General features: G+C 32.0%; 1 protein-coding gene across 3 annotated transcripts in view; it reads left to right on the forward strand.

The window, feature by feature from the left end:
• Kifap3 (kinesin associated protein 3) overlaps positions 1-16826 on the forward strand; it is a 129638-nt gene that overhangs the window by 85597 nt on the left and 27215 nt on the right. For all 3 annotated transcript variants that reach the window (XM_074047515.1, XM_020171058.2, XM_020171057.2), the window contains exons 18-19: positions 8694-8883; positions 14051-14150. In XM_074047515.1, coding sequence (XP_073903616.1) covers positions 8694-8883; positions 14051-14150 — 290 coding nt within the window. The remainder of the gene's footprint in view (positions 1-8693; positions 8884-14050; positions 14151-16826) is intronic.

Raw genomic sequence — 16826 nt, forward strand, 5'->3', positions numbered from 1 at the left:
CTCCCCAAAATGCTGTATGATCCCTTTTGAGTTAGTATAAAATTTCACACTATGAAAACCTTGAGTCTGAAACACTTAGTAAAAACTAGAATTATTAAACTGAGACTACTTAAAGATATCCACCCTGTGGATGAGTCATGTAATTTGGAAATCCTGCTGTGCTGCTCACCAAACTCATCTTCATAGCTGAGTTTCTTTGTGAAGTCAAGTAAAGTCTTATTTAGTTGTAAGATACCAGGCTATAGAAATATCCCACATTCTGCTCAAAGAATGTTGCTTTGTCTTTCTGCCATTTCTATAAGGTTCAAAACCCTGACCCAATTTTAGCCATATAATAGAGAATTGTTGTAGGCTCTGAAACACTTCGGGTTCTGGCCTTAAATTCAATCTTTGGCCTCCTTGAAGTGGCAACCTGATCTAATACAGAGTTGCATCAGAATACAACTGATTCTACTTTTCTTATTTACCTACTAAATAGTCTCAGACAGCTCATTTAGCATCTTGAAGCTGTTTATGGTGATGCTTCTAAGGATTAGAGGCCGATTGTAAGGATTAGAGAAAGTATGTATGTGATGCATTTATCACATGATGGTCATACAATATGTTTTTGTTTAAACCACACCAAAACTGAGCCTGGCTGAGGACTTTATATGTTGATAAACTGTGTGTATATCAATTCTCCTTCTCTTGGGACAATTAAATATCTATAGTATCTTCTTTTCTTTTTTATTTTGATTTTAAGTGGCATGGGAAGATAAGCTGTCCACTGTTTGGAATTTTAACTGTGGAAAGTTATTCAAAGTATATACTTTGGCCAGACGCATTAATGTTTATAATTTATGTTATCCCACAAAATGGCTGAATTTGGCAGTTTAAAATTTTATGTCAGGGCAGTTGCCTGAATAGAACAATTAACTGAAAGACATTGATTAGAACCTTTAGATAATAGGAAGCTGTGAAAATATCTTATTAATTATCCATGTTCTGAATCTATAATGACTTATTTAGATTTGGACTCAATTTTTAAGTTGATCTCATACCAAAGTTATACTCTTAGCTTGCTGAGAATCCTTATTTAGGAGAAATTGGAGTAGTACAGCAACAGCTCTCAGTTCCACTTGGGAAATGGCCCAGGCTTACTGATTGGAACTGAGGATGTTAACTAGTTGTCCTGAGTCTTTTTCCAAGGATATTGATTTTTAAAAAATTGAGACAATTTAAAGCAAGAGAAACTTTGATTAGACATACTAGAAAAAGTCTGTCAATAGAGATTGTGAAATCTCTGTCCAGTTAGCACTAGTAATGGTTAAGTAATTAATCTTTATGTAGTTTGTTAGAAATCTACGTAGAATAGGAGTAGAAGATGTCTTAAGACTCTTTTCAAGGGCTGATGGGGTGGTTGAAGTGATAGAGCACTTGCCTAGCAAGTGTTGAGGCCCTGAGTTCAAACCCCAGTACTGCAAAAAAAAAAAAATTTTTTTTCACTGTTAAATTTTTATGTCCTAGTATTCTCAGCCTAACTTTATTGTATAATAATAAGAAATCTAAAATGTACAACAGAGAATTAGGCTGTTTATAACTCAGACCCATTTATATGTAAGGAAACAAACAGCTGCTCAAGACAGATGATGTCTAAGAAAAATTAGATGCCATGCATGCCTTAGAGAAATATGCCTTCTTTGTCCCCCAAATTATGCAGATATTGCTGCAGTGATGATTTGTTTAATGTAGTTGGGCCCAAGCCCTAAACCAATGCATTGAAACAGATGTGTGATGGTAGTACTTTGTATACCAAGGATTACATTACTTGTATTACATGATGCAGTCTCTCTGACCTCATCATGAAGTTGTTGGTTGTGTGGCTAGTTTACTTATAGTTTGAAGAGACGGGTGTAGTTACAGAGAAGAGCAAAGGGGCAAGGAGAGAGAAGCCTAGCTACTTGGTCTTCAAAGAACATTGTAAGGCATTGCCTTTTATCTTCCAAGCTTTGGGAATCATGAAAGGAAGAATAGGACCAGCTTCCAAGCACTCAATTAGATTGTGTTCTTTAGCATTTCCTCACCTTTGTATGAACTGTTTGAGAACCTCAAAACTTCCTCCCAAATCGGCAAACAAATCCCTCCCCTGACATGTCTAGGTTGTCAGATACTGTGTGCCTGTTTATTAGTAATCTTTCCAGCAAGAAAGAGTACTTTAAAAAGTGTCTTACAATACATTTAAAGGTTTTATTGGGTTAGGATTAGATCAAAATTTCAAAAGCCAGAGAATAGTTAGGAATTGAATAAAATGGGTATATGGTAGTCACTTTTAATTGGCATGCAAGTTGAGCATGGACAGTAAGCAAGTAATTTTTAAGTGAGCTGTTGACAGAAACTTCTAAAGCCATTTTTCCAAAGCAGGTAGTACTTGTTCTTAGTTTTTGCAGTCTTGGTAAATTTTTATTTCTCAGTGTAAGTTTGACTATTTAATTTTTGTTAATTCTGTAATGAGATAAGTTTGGTTAGCCCTCTTTTATAGTTTGTTTTCATATTCCATAAACTAAAAGGCAGAAATTTTTACTGCTTGTTAGAATTTAAATATATTCAGTGTATTTAAATATATACACAAAAATGTCTATGTACTTGAATGAGTATGTGTCTTCCTTACCTCCTTGTTATGCATGTTACTTTATTTTTTCTTTAATTGGCAACAATTGGAGAAAAGAGAAAGAGAGAAAAAATCATGATTTCTTGCTTAAATAAATTTCATTTCCTTGTATCTTTTACTTTGTGATCTGACTGGGCATAACTGAAATGATATTATACAGGTTAGCCTCTTCAGTACTTTAAGGCGAGGTTGTTTGAGGAGATAATTGTACCTAGAGGTCTGGTTTGCAAAATGTCATAGTAAAGACTAAAGGTCAACACTTGGGACATTTCTGTTGAGAAAAAGTATGTGCATTAAAGCTGGGAACTTTATTATGTATGGTTTATGTATATATCTATGTGTATATGTCATTGTGAAGTATTTTCTAAGATAAAAAAAATTTAGCAGCTATTGCCTTAATCTTAATGAGCAACTAAATTATTCTAGACCTTTAATTTAATATGAAAAATTATATTAAGTAAACCATATTACAGTCTCAATTAGGGAGCTGCCACATTAAAGGAGAAAGGAAAGTCTGTTTTCCATCAGCTCCTTTGGAACACAAAGCAGACTTATGTAGCTTTATGTTATCCTATAGCGTGTTAATCAGATACAAGGTGTGACGGAAGCCAGTGACAAAGAGTTTTCCTGATAGTGAACAGACTCTGATAATAGGCTGGTTAAGGCTTCATAATGTTTCAGTGGTTAAGTAGTAAACAAAATGATATAGGACTTCAAAAAGGATGGCACATTCCATGAAAAATCAAACCATAAGTCTTTCATGATACTTTAGAATTTATGGAAACACAGTGCTTAAGATCATAATATCAGGAGCTGAGAAAAGAAGAAAATAAAAGCCAAAGTATGTTTTCCTTTAAATATGGGATAGACTCAAGACTTAAAAACAGAATCCGAGGGTATATTCCTTATGGGGGAAAAAAGTGTTTCAAAAGTGAAGAAAAAAACAGCTCTTTCTAGAATATTTCTAGACATATCTTAGCTGTGATTGAACTGTGATATACCTAAATTCTCATAGTTCTATCTTGGCATGGGGTAGGGAGTGGGTATGTAAGAGTGAATTAAATATTGGGGGAGGGATGTTTGAAGGAGTTGATTTTTGTTTAATTTATTAAAAATTTTTGACATTAGATAATCATTTCAAGTTGCTATTTAACTTAAGAGAATCTCCTGTACTACCAATATTGTTCAGTTGTTTGGGATAATGTTTCAATAGCTTTATAAGCTAATAGTTATAATCATAGATTTTTATTTATAGAATGTAAGAGTTTAATCCTAGATTTATTTCATTTTACAAATGAGTCTGATACTAAAAGAGATTAAAATAACTTTAGAAAGTTGTATACTTCAATTAGTAGCAGAGCTAGAACCAGAGGCCAGGTCTCTTGCCTCCTACTTCACTGTACTTTGTATTATAACACACCATATTAATAATATCTATAAATTCAGTGGGCTGTAAAGGTATAACATGATAATTCATAGTAAGTAAGAATTTTTTTCTTCATACAGAGAATTACTGGATAAACACATATTATGGATGTATGGCTTTTCTGTCTTTCTTTCTTTCTTTGCTATTTCCTACATCTGTAACATTTCATAGGTATTTTTACAAGGTAGGTTTTTTTTTCTCCTTTTTTTAGTGGGACCTGCTTTTTTTGTTGTTGTTGTTCATTTATTCACATGTGCATACATTGTTTGGGTCATTTCTCCACACTGCCCCCCTCCCCCACATTTCCCCCCCTCTCCCTACAAGGTAAGTTTTAATGGAAGAGCAAACTCCATTTTTTTATGTGCCTTGGGCACTTGACAGAATTTTAACTCCTGTTTTTGCATTAGTTGTTCATATGCTTGAAAGTTAAATTGCAGTAAAACACTAGATCATACATTTTCCTGAATACCTCTTTATCTGGATAATTTAATCAGATTTAAATTTTTTTCTAGCCAATTGAAAAGTTAGTTTTATATCTCTTGCCAATGGAAGCAAGCTACTATTCTTAAAAGAAAAAAAAAACCCAATTACTCCAGTGAGTCATGTGGATTGAATAGGATTTCTGGTATTACAAGACATATTCTTAGAATTTGGGTGACCTGTGACTAACTCACCTTTTAGAATAAACAGCCAAGTAATATGGAAAATTTGTTCCCAAAATACCATTTTGCTTTTTGTTTATGCATTAAATGTTTTGCCTAAATGGCTAAGTTCATCCTTTTTTTTCTACAGGAAGGACATAATTATCCTTGTAAATTATCTGTCTACTTCTAATATGATAATATCTTTTTGCTTTTTGCAAATTTACTAAAGCACATGTACAGAGCCGCACATGGCACCAAAAAGTGTACTGTTGAGGTCACATAAAATTTTTTAAAAGGTTTAGCATTTATTCTAAATTACTTAAAAGTTGCCCAGGGTGTCTATATTATGTAATTAGGCATCACTTAATATTTTATTTAGTTTTGGAAAAACAAATTGAACTACCAAAATCTGTAAACAATGAAACTGCTTATAGGAACATTATGCATATTATCTTCCAACTTTGTCTTTTCCCAATGCCCTCGAAGGTGTGGCCCAGTCAGAGAAAACATGCTTGAAAATACAATTTGTTATCTGTTTCCCAGACCAGAAGCTACTTCCACCTTTCCTACCACTACTTGGTCAACAATTCAAGCCATTCACAGGCTCTTGGAGCTGAAAGTTGACCTTGGAGGAGACTTAAGTTGACCTTGGAGGGGACTTACTATATTCTCATTCAGTGTAGAATCTGTTCTGTAGTGGTCTTGCCATGTGTTTCTTTATCCTCTTCCACATTGTTGATCCAAGGTTTCCAGTGCTACAATAACCCCAACCAGTTGTTTAACCTAGGTCAAGTTATTACACTGTTTTTGGCCTCAATTTCTCATTTGTAAAATGGGCATAATTATGGTGTCTTTTTCAGAGCACTGTTACTTGAATTAATTAACTGTAATGGCTAACATTTTTTAAATGTTCTCATTATAAATTTTCTAAATGTTTTATATGTCTCATTTCATTTTATCAGAACAATTTGTGTGTGGTTAATGACTGGATAAATTACCATTACATCTAATCATTGTGACCATATTAGTCATACCAACAAAGCAGCATTTGAACTTACTGTTTATATCTGAGTAGTCAATTTCAAATACAGGTTTGATGTGTATAACTGAAGGTATACATATTGAAATTTTATCAGTTGAATAATTTTTATTTTTAAATTAAAATGAAATAATGAATTTTCATGGTAGCTCTTAATTTTATATAATTCTAAGTAATTATATTAGGTTATAGATTGATAACTAATAGAAATGTTAATAGCTATTAAAAAAGGAGAGCTTAATAATTTGATGGCAAAATTGCAGTTAACAATACCATAGCCAAAAATTATCTTCTACCTTCACCATTTTCAAAAATGTATAATATAGAACACTGGATCTGATAGCTAACACTGTTAAGAAAGTTATTGAGAATATGAAAGAAACTTAAAATTGAATAAGCAAAATTTTAACAGAAAATTACTATATGACTACTATTTATTATAAACTGTCAGATTTCTTCTTACATGCCAGAAATTTACTCCACAATGATGATTTTTACTTGAGTCTCAACTTAGACTAAAATTTGGCCAGCATTTGACCAAAATGTATGTTTGGTCATCTCTGGTTATCATGGTCAACTTGACACTGCAGGGTACCATTCTAACTCCCTTTTAAATGCCATATATGTAAGGACAGGACAGAGAAATTTAAACCAAGAACCCTAGGGCTAAAATGAGAAGTATCTTTTTATTATTAAGAAGCCTTTTTATTTATTATTTTATTATGAGAAGTGTTATTATTTTCTACACCATCATTTCTATTCTCCATTGTTAAGTGAATATACTAATCAGAAGTAGTCTTTAAAAGTTAAAAACAGATTTACTATATGATACTACAATCCCTGGATATAAACCCAAAAGAAATGAAATCATTATGTAGAAACATCCATACTCCCAGGTTAATTGAAGCATTATTCACAATATTCTAGAAATAGAATCAGCCAAAACATTGTCCACTAACTGGATGAGTGGACAAAGAAAATGTGGTAGGCATAAAGCATGGAACACACTATTCAGCCATAAAAAGAATGAAACCCTGTCATTTGCAAGTATCTGGATGGAACTAGATATCATTATATTAAACGAAATTAGCCAGGCACAGAAAGACAACTACCACATGTTCTTACTCATGAAATATAAGAAATTTGATGTCACAGAATTTGAATATAAATGGTAGTTACCAGAGGCTAGGGAGAATAGGGATTGTGGAGGATCAGGAAATGTATGCTCACTGAGTACTAACTTGTGTAGTTAGATAGGATTAAGAGATTCTGGTGTACTGTGCACAGGAGGGTGACTAGATAACTATAATGTACTGTATATTTCAAAAACCTAAAAGAAAGAAGTTTGAACATTTTCATCATAAAGAAATAATAAGTGTTTGAAGAGATAGGTGTAACCTCATTTAAGGTTTATAAAATGTGTACCTGTGTCAAAATACTACTTGATACCCCATATATATATAATTTTATGTTTTTATGTATCAGTTAAAATACTATTAAAAAAAAACAAACTTCTACAACCTATGAGACAAGTAGAAAGATAAGGTTCTGTGGTAGCTTATAGGGATTTGCCCATTCACCAAAAACTTTCTCTATGATGGGTGTTACAGAGGTGTCATAGTAAGAAATGGAAATTTAAATAAATGATTATAGCTAAATAAGACATATCATTAATTTGTGGTTAGAATAAAAATAATTCAGTTATACTGTTTTCTGAAGTAAATTATTTCATCAGTTATAATCAGGACTTTAATTGTGCTCCCTTGCCCCCCAACAGTGTTATCTAAGCTAAAAGTTACATCAAAAGAGGTCATGTTAGCCACCTGTCATTAGTGCCACAAATAATTATAGCCACAAGAACTCACGGAAGCTGAAGCCTCATTGTTTACCTAAATTCTGGCAATGTTTAGAGAATATTTAAATTAGAATTTGAAATTTAAACTTTTCCAGTGTTTGGTATTATCATTAGTAATTGATAATTAACGAACAGAGACTTATTTAATGTTGCTTTTTATTAGCTATTATATAAAATGATCTCAACAGATATTTGGGGGGCATCAGAACATTTTTTTAACATTTTTATTAGCATATATTAATTGGATGGGGGTTTCCTTGTGACATTTGCATATGTGCTTATAACGTATCTTAATTAGATTCATCATTGCCTCTCATCCCCCATCCCGCCTTCTTAGAATAATTTTATCAGATTTCATCATTTTATTTTCATACACATATACAAAGTACATCTGCCATATTTGTTGTTCTTCACCCTCTCCATTTATCCTCTCACCTCCCATTCCCAGACAGGGATCCATTTTACCTTCCTTGAACAGGTATTTTTTTTAATTGTTTATACATTTATTCCTATGTGTGTACATTTTTGGGCCATCTCTTCCCCCTGTCTACCCCTCCCACTGCCTCCCATCCCCTTCGCTTCCAGGCAGAACCTGTTCTGCCCTCTTCTCCAATTTTGTTGAAGAGAAAACGTAAGCGATAGTAAGAAAGACATAGCATTTTTGCTAGCTTGACATAAAGATGGCTATACAGAGAGAGTCCTAACATTGCTTCCATGCACATGTATATTACAACCTGAATTGGTTCATCACTACCAGACCTCTTCAGTACCTCCTGGTCACTATCCGATAGTGGCCTCTGTCAGTTTAAGATTGCTTTATTAGCTCCTCTACAGTGAGCACATCAAACACTTTCAAGTTTTAGGTTTCCTTCCCTTTCCTTATTCCTCCTGTACGTGTTCTCCCCTTAGCATGTGACCCATGTCCAATAATATTACTGCATTTGTTGGACAGGTATTTTTAATGTTCTCTCTACCCCAAATGAAGGCTCTCAAAATTCTTTTTTTATTAAATAAAAGTATATCTATTTAATACCAACAAAGTAAACTTACATAATAACAGTTGACTATTTGTTTTTCAATAGGAATATGATGAAGAATGGGCAAAGAAAATTCAGAGTGAAAAGTTCCGCTGGCATAATTCTCAGTGGCTGGAGATGGTAGAGAGCCGTCAGATGGATGAGAGTGAACAGTACTTGTATGGTGATGATCGAATTGAGCCATACATCCATGAAGGAGATATTCTCGAAAGACCTGACCTTTTCTACAACTCAGGTAAGGTAATATCCAGGCAAAAATAAACAATTTGTGTGCTATTAATATGGATTTTCGTCCACCAATCTTACACCTTCCCAAATTTTGTAAGCACTTCTTTTAGTATACAGTCTTCTGCTAATAATTTCAATGTAACTTCTGTATACACCAAACAAATCTAATAATACTAATATTTTTCCCAACTTAGTCTTTGATGTGATCATAATTTTAAGTGTATAGCCAATAAAATTAGCTGCTCTTAGAAGTTTATTACTTCCTAGAATGTAGAACTAAAAGAAGCATTGTCAAGATTTCTGACTTCTGTTCAAAATGTAATGCACTATTCATTTTTCTCTGTTCTACATTATTAAATATATAACTTATTGATTTGTATTTTGTTTTCCTATGTATTTGATCTTAACAGTTTAGTTTTGCTTTAGTCTCCTTTCATTTCAAACTGCTATTTGGAGATTATTGGGAAGATTTAAATACTTTATAGCAATAGTTTTTTCCCCCTTATAAACTTTGCTAATGTGTTGAAGGTAAAATTTACATATATTACATTTTTTCGTAGGGAGGAGTTTATAATAGAGATTGGTAAATTTTTGCATATTTTGGCTTTTAATATTTTCCACTGTTACCAATATTGCATTAAAGTCATTTAGCTGAGGAAAGGAAAGGAAGGAAAGAATTTTTAATGAGGAGCTATGGAAAACTGGAAATAAAGTGTTAGAGCTGGGAATGTGGCTCAGTGGTAGAGAGCTTGCCAAGCTCGCACAGGCTCTAACATCACGGGAAAAAAAAGTGTTAAAGTAATTATATCTGAATTAATGACTCACCTTTTTCTCCTACTATGTATTCCTATCATGTATTTATTAAGTGTTCTCAATACAGGTTTTCAAAATGTTTTGTGTTTTATCTCATCAGAACAGTTTGTGTGTGACTAGTGAATGGATGATAAATATAATTTAGCATCACTAATGATTAGCATCACATCTAATAAAAAATCATGAATATTCATTCACATGTTTTCATAAATTTACATTATGCAAACTTTTTTTTTTTTTTTGGCGGTACTTGGGGCTCGAACTTAGGGCTCTCACCTTCAGCCACTCCACTAACCCTTTTTTATGAAGGGGTTTTCGAGATAGGGTCTTGTGAACTATTTGCCCAAGCTGGCTTCAAATCATGATCCTCCTGCTCTCTGCTTTCTTAGTAGTTAGGATTACAGACATGAGCCACTGGTACCTGGTAAAACTTCTTGTAAATACTATATTTATTTTTATACTTGATATAGATATTTGAATTCCCAAAAATTTATGCTTCTCTTTGAAAATTGAATAGATTTCTTCGTAACTGAACTTTACAGTAGTTATGAAATACTGCTTTGTGTTTCAAACCAGATGGAATAGATCATTAATTTCAACCAGCCAGAATTTCGTAGCTCAGTAATAGCAAGCAGCTGTTCCTTACATATTCAGTATTCATGATCTAAAATGATGTGAAATATATAAGATGTGATTTTTTTGTTTATCAGAATATTCTTAGAATCAAGTTTCTTCCTTTGAAGATTGATAGCTATCTGTCATTGTAAATCAATTCCCAGTGTTCAAAATTGAACAAAACTATTAATTGCTTCAGTTTTCAACTTTGTTGTTTTAATACAATTAAAATTTTAGAACAGATTTTTAAAGTTACACACATTTTTAAAGTTAATTCATTTAAATTAACCTGTTAAAATAAAAATCATAATTTTATGTGATACTTTATAATTAAAATGAATGATTTATAATTTTGTGAGAAAATTGAATTACACATATTTTATATACCAAAATTTGTTAATAGCAGTAACTGATAGAAAAATGAAAAAAGTTATGTTCAAATTTGAGGGGAAATATTATCATTAGACATTCTCATGTTTTTTTAAAAATACCTATACCCTGATGATATAATGGACATTCGACAGTAAAAATTTCATGCTGTTAGTTTAGAGATCTTGTTGTCTGTACTTTTTAGTTTATGAGTTATTTTGCCTAGGTCATTTCCATGAAGTCCATGGACTAAGTAAAGCTCTTGTAGATCGTGATGGAAATCTTTGGCTGTGTGCAGTTGTACCTCAGAAACATCAGATAAATACTCATTTGAGTGCTTGATCCTTTTTATTAAGCCCTTGGGTCTCCATGAAATTCTAGCTGCATCCCATAGAAGCAGCTTTAGTAACTATTCCGCCACAGAGTTTCAGTTAAATGACCTGCAGTCTCTGGGTCTTATCTTTCACTGTAAAATGAAATGGCATTTGCTGTTTCCTAATCATTCATATTACCCTTCTAATTAAGTATCAGTCAGCGCATATCTGTTTCTCCCTTGGTTTTTTTTTTTTTTTAAGAATTTTACTCTTATAAGACTAGCATCCCCTTTTAGTATGTTTTTTCTTTGAGTCTAAAATTGTCATGATTACAGTCATTGATTATTTTCTTCTGCTGTCACGGAAGTAAAGCTGTTTGCTTGGGTGCTTTGTAGCCACAGACAAAGTATATTGTAACTTATAAAGCTATATTGACTTTCTGTAGAAATGGCTTTATACTTTAATTGTTCTTCATCATTCCTAGAGTATATTCCTAGAATATGAAGTTTAAATGATTTGTTTCTGTCTCAAACTCATTGCAAAAACCATAATTTTTACTTACCTAGGTGTTTCATGTTGTATCTTATTAGGTATAAGCCAAATAAGTTAATATATTAACTGTTTGTTTTTCTCATTTTCTACTTTATTGACAACTATTTCACAAAGTCAGTTTCACTTTTAGCTGGCTTACCAAAGAGCCCAATATTAAATTGTTGTTTGACTTCAAGTAACAGTTATTTCAGTAATAATATATTACAAGATACTAAGTTGTGGTGATTTTTATTGGGGTTTGAACTCAGGGCTTCATGCTTGGAAAGAAGGCACCCTACTACTTGAGCCACACCTCCAGTCCATCTTGCTCTGGTTATTTTTGAAGATGGGGGTCTCGCAAACTCTTTGCCCAGGTAGCCTTGAACTACAATCCTCCTGATCTTAGCCTCTCAAGTAGCTAGGAATACAGACATGAGCCACTGGTGCCCAACTTGTAATTTTTACTCTTATATATAATTTTTATAAGTGAGATTTTTAAGTAGCAACCAAGAGGTTGACAGATTTGCTTTGATTTCATCACTGTCCCAGAATATACTTCATTTTGTTCATAGCTGTCTTTATTTATCATTGTTACTTGGAGCATCTGAGAAAGTGTGGCACCTAACTATTATAAAACTGTAATTCTGTATAATTTAATAACCTAAATGTATATAATGCTGTACAGATTTGCATTCATTTTTAAAGTATTAAGTTTATTTTGACATTTTACTTGGCTTTATTTCTCTAAAATTGGCAGGTTTTTCAAACCCCGATGCTTGATTATTTGGTTTTGATTTTGCAGAGTAACTTAAGAGTTTTTTTCTCAACCTTGTTAATTTTAGCCACATTTCCACAAAATCTTAGAAGCAAATAAAACATTTATTTATTTAGCTATTTTACTGTCAATCTGTGGTGTCTTGGCTCTTCCCATAATTGCATTTATTGTATCTTCTCCATGTTTAGCTGATCTTTTGATTTATAGAATCTTTAACTTCTAGTGAACATAAAAACTGAATCAAATATTACTAAAACTTTTAATGAACACTCAAGTTTACTTTAAATTTAGTAAAGTAATCAGACAAATACCAAAGGTATCCATTAGTGATTCAACAATTAAATCATAATATAAGCCATTAATACATGATATTGTCACAAGTGGATATATATCAAATGAGTAGTGTGGTAATTTTATGCAGTACCCAGCAAGCTAACATTCTTTAAAGCAGAGATTATGTGTTATAATTTTATATATTTCCACAGGACCTAACACAGTATTATCATGCATGTGTTAATAATAAAATAATCATTTGGTGACTGAATAATTTGCCTTCTGTGTACCAAATTTTTGAACAATGTGGTGTGGCTATGACCTGGCCAATATTTGTATCTAGACTCAACAACCCAGCATACTTTCAATAAAGAGAACTCTGAAAGTCCTCAAAACCTCTGGATATTTTTTACAAAATCCATACAAGAAAGTGTTTTCTCCATGCCTAGGACAACCCTCAAGTTATCACATGGATCTTTCTTTCCTCAGATCTTTTCTATTAACTTACTCATAATTCTATTTAAGAAATAGGCTATCTTGATTCTTAGATTAGTGCAAATGATAAAGTAATACAACTCTAAAATCAGCAAAAAAAAAGGCTTATTTTTAGGAAAAGAAATACTTCATAAGCAAAAAAGAAAACTTGAAAAGCATAGTAAGGGTGTGGAAGATAGCTTAAGTGGTATAGTGCCTGCCAAGCAAGCTCAAGGCTGAGTTCAAATTCCAGTACAGAAAAAAAATTGTAGCATAGAGCCATTTAATATAGGGAATCAAATACATCTGATAGCCTGAGGGTATGACTATATAATATTCTAATAATTGATATTTATAATGAAAGTCATCAGTAAGTATTTGTTTTATACAGTACACCCTTTTAAGAATACCAAGAGTGTAAACTATACTTACAGAAAATTTAAATGTAAGTTTGTATGTATGTTTTAATGTTTGGCATTTAAATTGTCAAGTATTGCTTATTTGCAAATTTACTTTTTTGACATAACCAGTTTCCTAATAACACTACACAAATGAAGGTGTCTTGGATATAAAATACGAAATATACTGAAGTACTGCTCTTTGCCAGCGCCATACTGTGTAATGCCACCTTGCCTTTACTCATGCCCTTTCTTAGCCTGGACCACCCTTACTGATACCTGCACACCTCACCTCACCTTCTTACCTTTTCCTGCCTTTTCTTTGCAACAATACTGTAAACCCCTTGAAGGCATACCCCATCTTACTCATCTCTGTTCTAGCACATAGTAGACGCTCAATAAGTATTGAACTATTATGCTGAACTCTTATGAGCAAAACAATACATACTGTCTTCTCTGCATAGTCCCAGAAAGAACAGTGTATAATGCTAACATTTTTTCTTACCAGATTAAATACACAGGTCATTTTTCTTAGTGTGTTTCTTGGTAGGGTGTCTGCCTCTTTATTCCTTACAAATACATTTCACTAGTAACTATTTTCCTTCTTTCTAGATGGATTAATTGCTTCTGAAGGAGCCATAAGTCCAGATTTCTTCAATGATTATCACCTTCAAAATGGAGATGTAGTTGGGCAGCATTCATTTCCTGGCAGGTAAACAGTCTTCTGAGAAAAATCTAATTTATGGTGTTTCCTTCGTTTTTGAAAAAAATTAGGATTTTCTTCACTCCTCATTTCTCTTTTTCATTTTGAGAAGAAAAAACCATCAATCCCTTCAAGAACATGAATGTTTGATTTTAATTTATGAAGTCATGTTTTTATATAACAAATGGAGATCACAGATCTGGAAAAAGTATGCTTTATCACTTTGGAAAATATAGACTATTGAAACAGACAATACTTTTACTAAATTAAGAACACATTTCCTGATTGCTTTACAAAGATAGTAGAATATAGACAGAGAGAATAAGACAAGTATTTTAACAACTATTTAAATATCACTGTATTAAAAAGTTGATGCTTTGATAATGTTGAGGACTTTTCTACTGTAGATAACATTCAACTAAGATATTTAAGGAAAAAAAAATCTTCCAGGGAGCATTGTTCCATGGTTATAATAAAGTTCCCCACAACAGACATCTAGCTTCATTACTAATGGTGTTAAAGACTTACTAAATCTTGCCAAAAAATATAAGTGATATTTCCCTTGTTATACCATTCCTAAAAATGCAGTATTTTAATTCAGGGTGACTGTTGAAAAGCTAGTCTACTAAAATGTATAATCTATTTTCCCTCAAGCCTATTAAATTACTGATCTAATTTATGCTTCTAAAATTTATTTTTCATTATCATATGCTATTTCCTATGCATCCATGTTATTTTAAATAAACAATACAGTTGTGACCAATATATTATAACTCTTAGTGATCACTTATAATAAGCTACTTAAATTCAATTATAATTACAATAATTACTGCAAGCATTACTGATCGTCTATTGGGTATAATCTATTTACAAATATACATCTTTTTAATTTCAACATGCACAGTGACATTTGAAAGCAAAAATTATATCCATTTTATTGATAAAGAAATTGAGACTCTTAAGTTTTAAATTTAAGTAACCAATAAATACAAGTGATATGATAGAGCAAAAATCTTGAACCAGAACTATAATTCACCAAAGTTTAAACTCTTTCCAATGTCACATGCTCCTAACTTGGAGGAAACAAAATATATTGTACTGCCTTTTCAGCTTTTTTGACTACAGTCTGCATTAAAAGAATTACTTTTTATATTGCAGCCTACTGTACACATTCATACTTGTTTATATACATTATCTACCTAGGTATGCACATGTAAAACAAAATTTTTTAAAGGATACTTATTCTTACTACCTGTCATACACAATGATTTTTTATTCTGTTCCATTTGTTAAACACAGATTTCAACCCACTAAGCTGATTTCACAGTTCACTCATGATCATCACCCAAAATTTGAAAGCATGGTAGAAAAACATCTGTTTCAGTATCCTATAGTGGATGTTCAATAAAAAACAGCACTTGAGAAATAGTTTAATCAGTATATTCTAGATTGTCGGAGTAAGAAATTCCTTGCCTCAAGAAGTTTACATGGTTAAGCTATTAAAAGGCATATATACTTCTGATGCTTCTGGCTATATTAGGTATAATTATTTAAATAGAGACTATGTAATCATAAATATGAGATGATGTGACAATTCACTGCATAGTGGTTTCTGAATCAGTTGAAAAAGGAAGAAATTATTTGGGCATACTATCCTTACATTTATATCAAAGAATTTTGCTTATTGCATTTATAAGATTATTTTATTATAATTATTAATTCTTTCACTTATTTCACATGAACAGGATATTGTCTTTGTAACTTGTACAGATATTGCCAATCTAAAGAAAGCTAACTGGTACTAATTATTCATTACTTATTTGAATAAGACTTGCTTTTAGCTTTTTTTATAACTATATAAAACTTGTGACTTCAAAGAAGCTAAACATTTTTATTGAATATACTGCCAGGTATGGTGGTAAATGCCTATAATCCCAGCACTTCAAGGCTGAGGTAGGAAGTTAGTAGTTTAAGATTAGTCTGGGCTACATAGGGAGACCTTGTCCCAAAACAACTTGTTTAATGTTTTTGTGAATTTATACAAAATAACATTCTTATAAACCCAACACAACAAAATCTTTCATTTCTGGTTTTCAAAAATGGTCATTTTATAAAACAATAAAAATGTTTTGAGCTATATTTAGTGACTAAGGTATGGATGAGGTCCAAAGATTTCTCAGTTCTGCTAATAATTTTTAAAAGACTTTGGGAAAATCTTTTGAGAACATTTAAGGTTTTTGTTTTTAAGGATAAAAATACTTAAGTAGTTTATTTTACTTTATAAAAGATACATCACAGTATTGTTCACTTAAAGGATTAGTTAATAAAACTTACCAAAGATTATTTTTCAAATCAAAAGAGTAATATATTTATTTATTATAATCATTTAGACTTGGGAATTGTTTTCCCTACCTAAAAAACTTCCTTTGAGAAAGTTGAGTCTTTCATCTCTTGTCTTTTATAGTTTTTCAGGCCTTAAATCATGTAACTATATCACGTTTTCCCTTTTATTTCCAGAAGAAATAATTTACAATGAATTTCCTCAAACTTTTTGTAGGTAATAAATCAAACGAAAGGGGATTCTAAATTTTTCCAGCAAAGATAAAGCATGGCTAAAGATTCGGTGATTCTTTTCCACACTCTGTTACATAAACTTATTCTGAAATCACCTCCTTTTTGTTGTTG

The sequence above is a fragment of the Castor canadensis genome, chromosome 11, assembly GCF_047511655.1.
Source record: "Castor canadensis chromosome 11, mCasCan1.hap1v2, whole genome shotgun sequence".
NCBI classification, from domain to species: domain Eukaryota; kingdom Metazoa; phylum Chordata; class Mammalia; order Rodentia; family Castoridae; genus Castor; species Castor canadensis.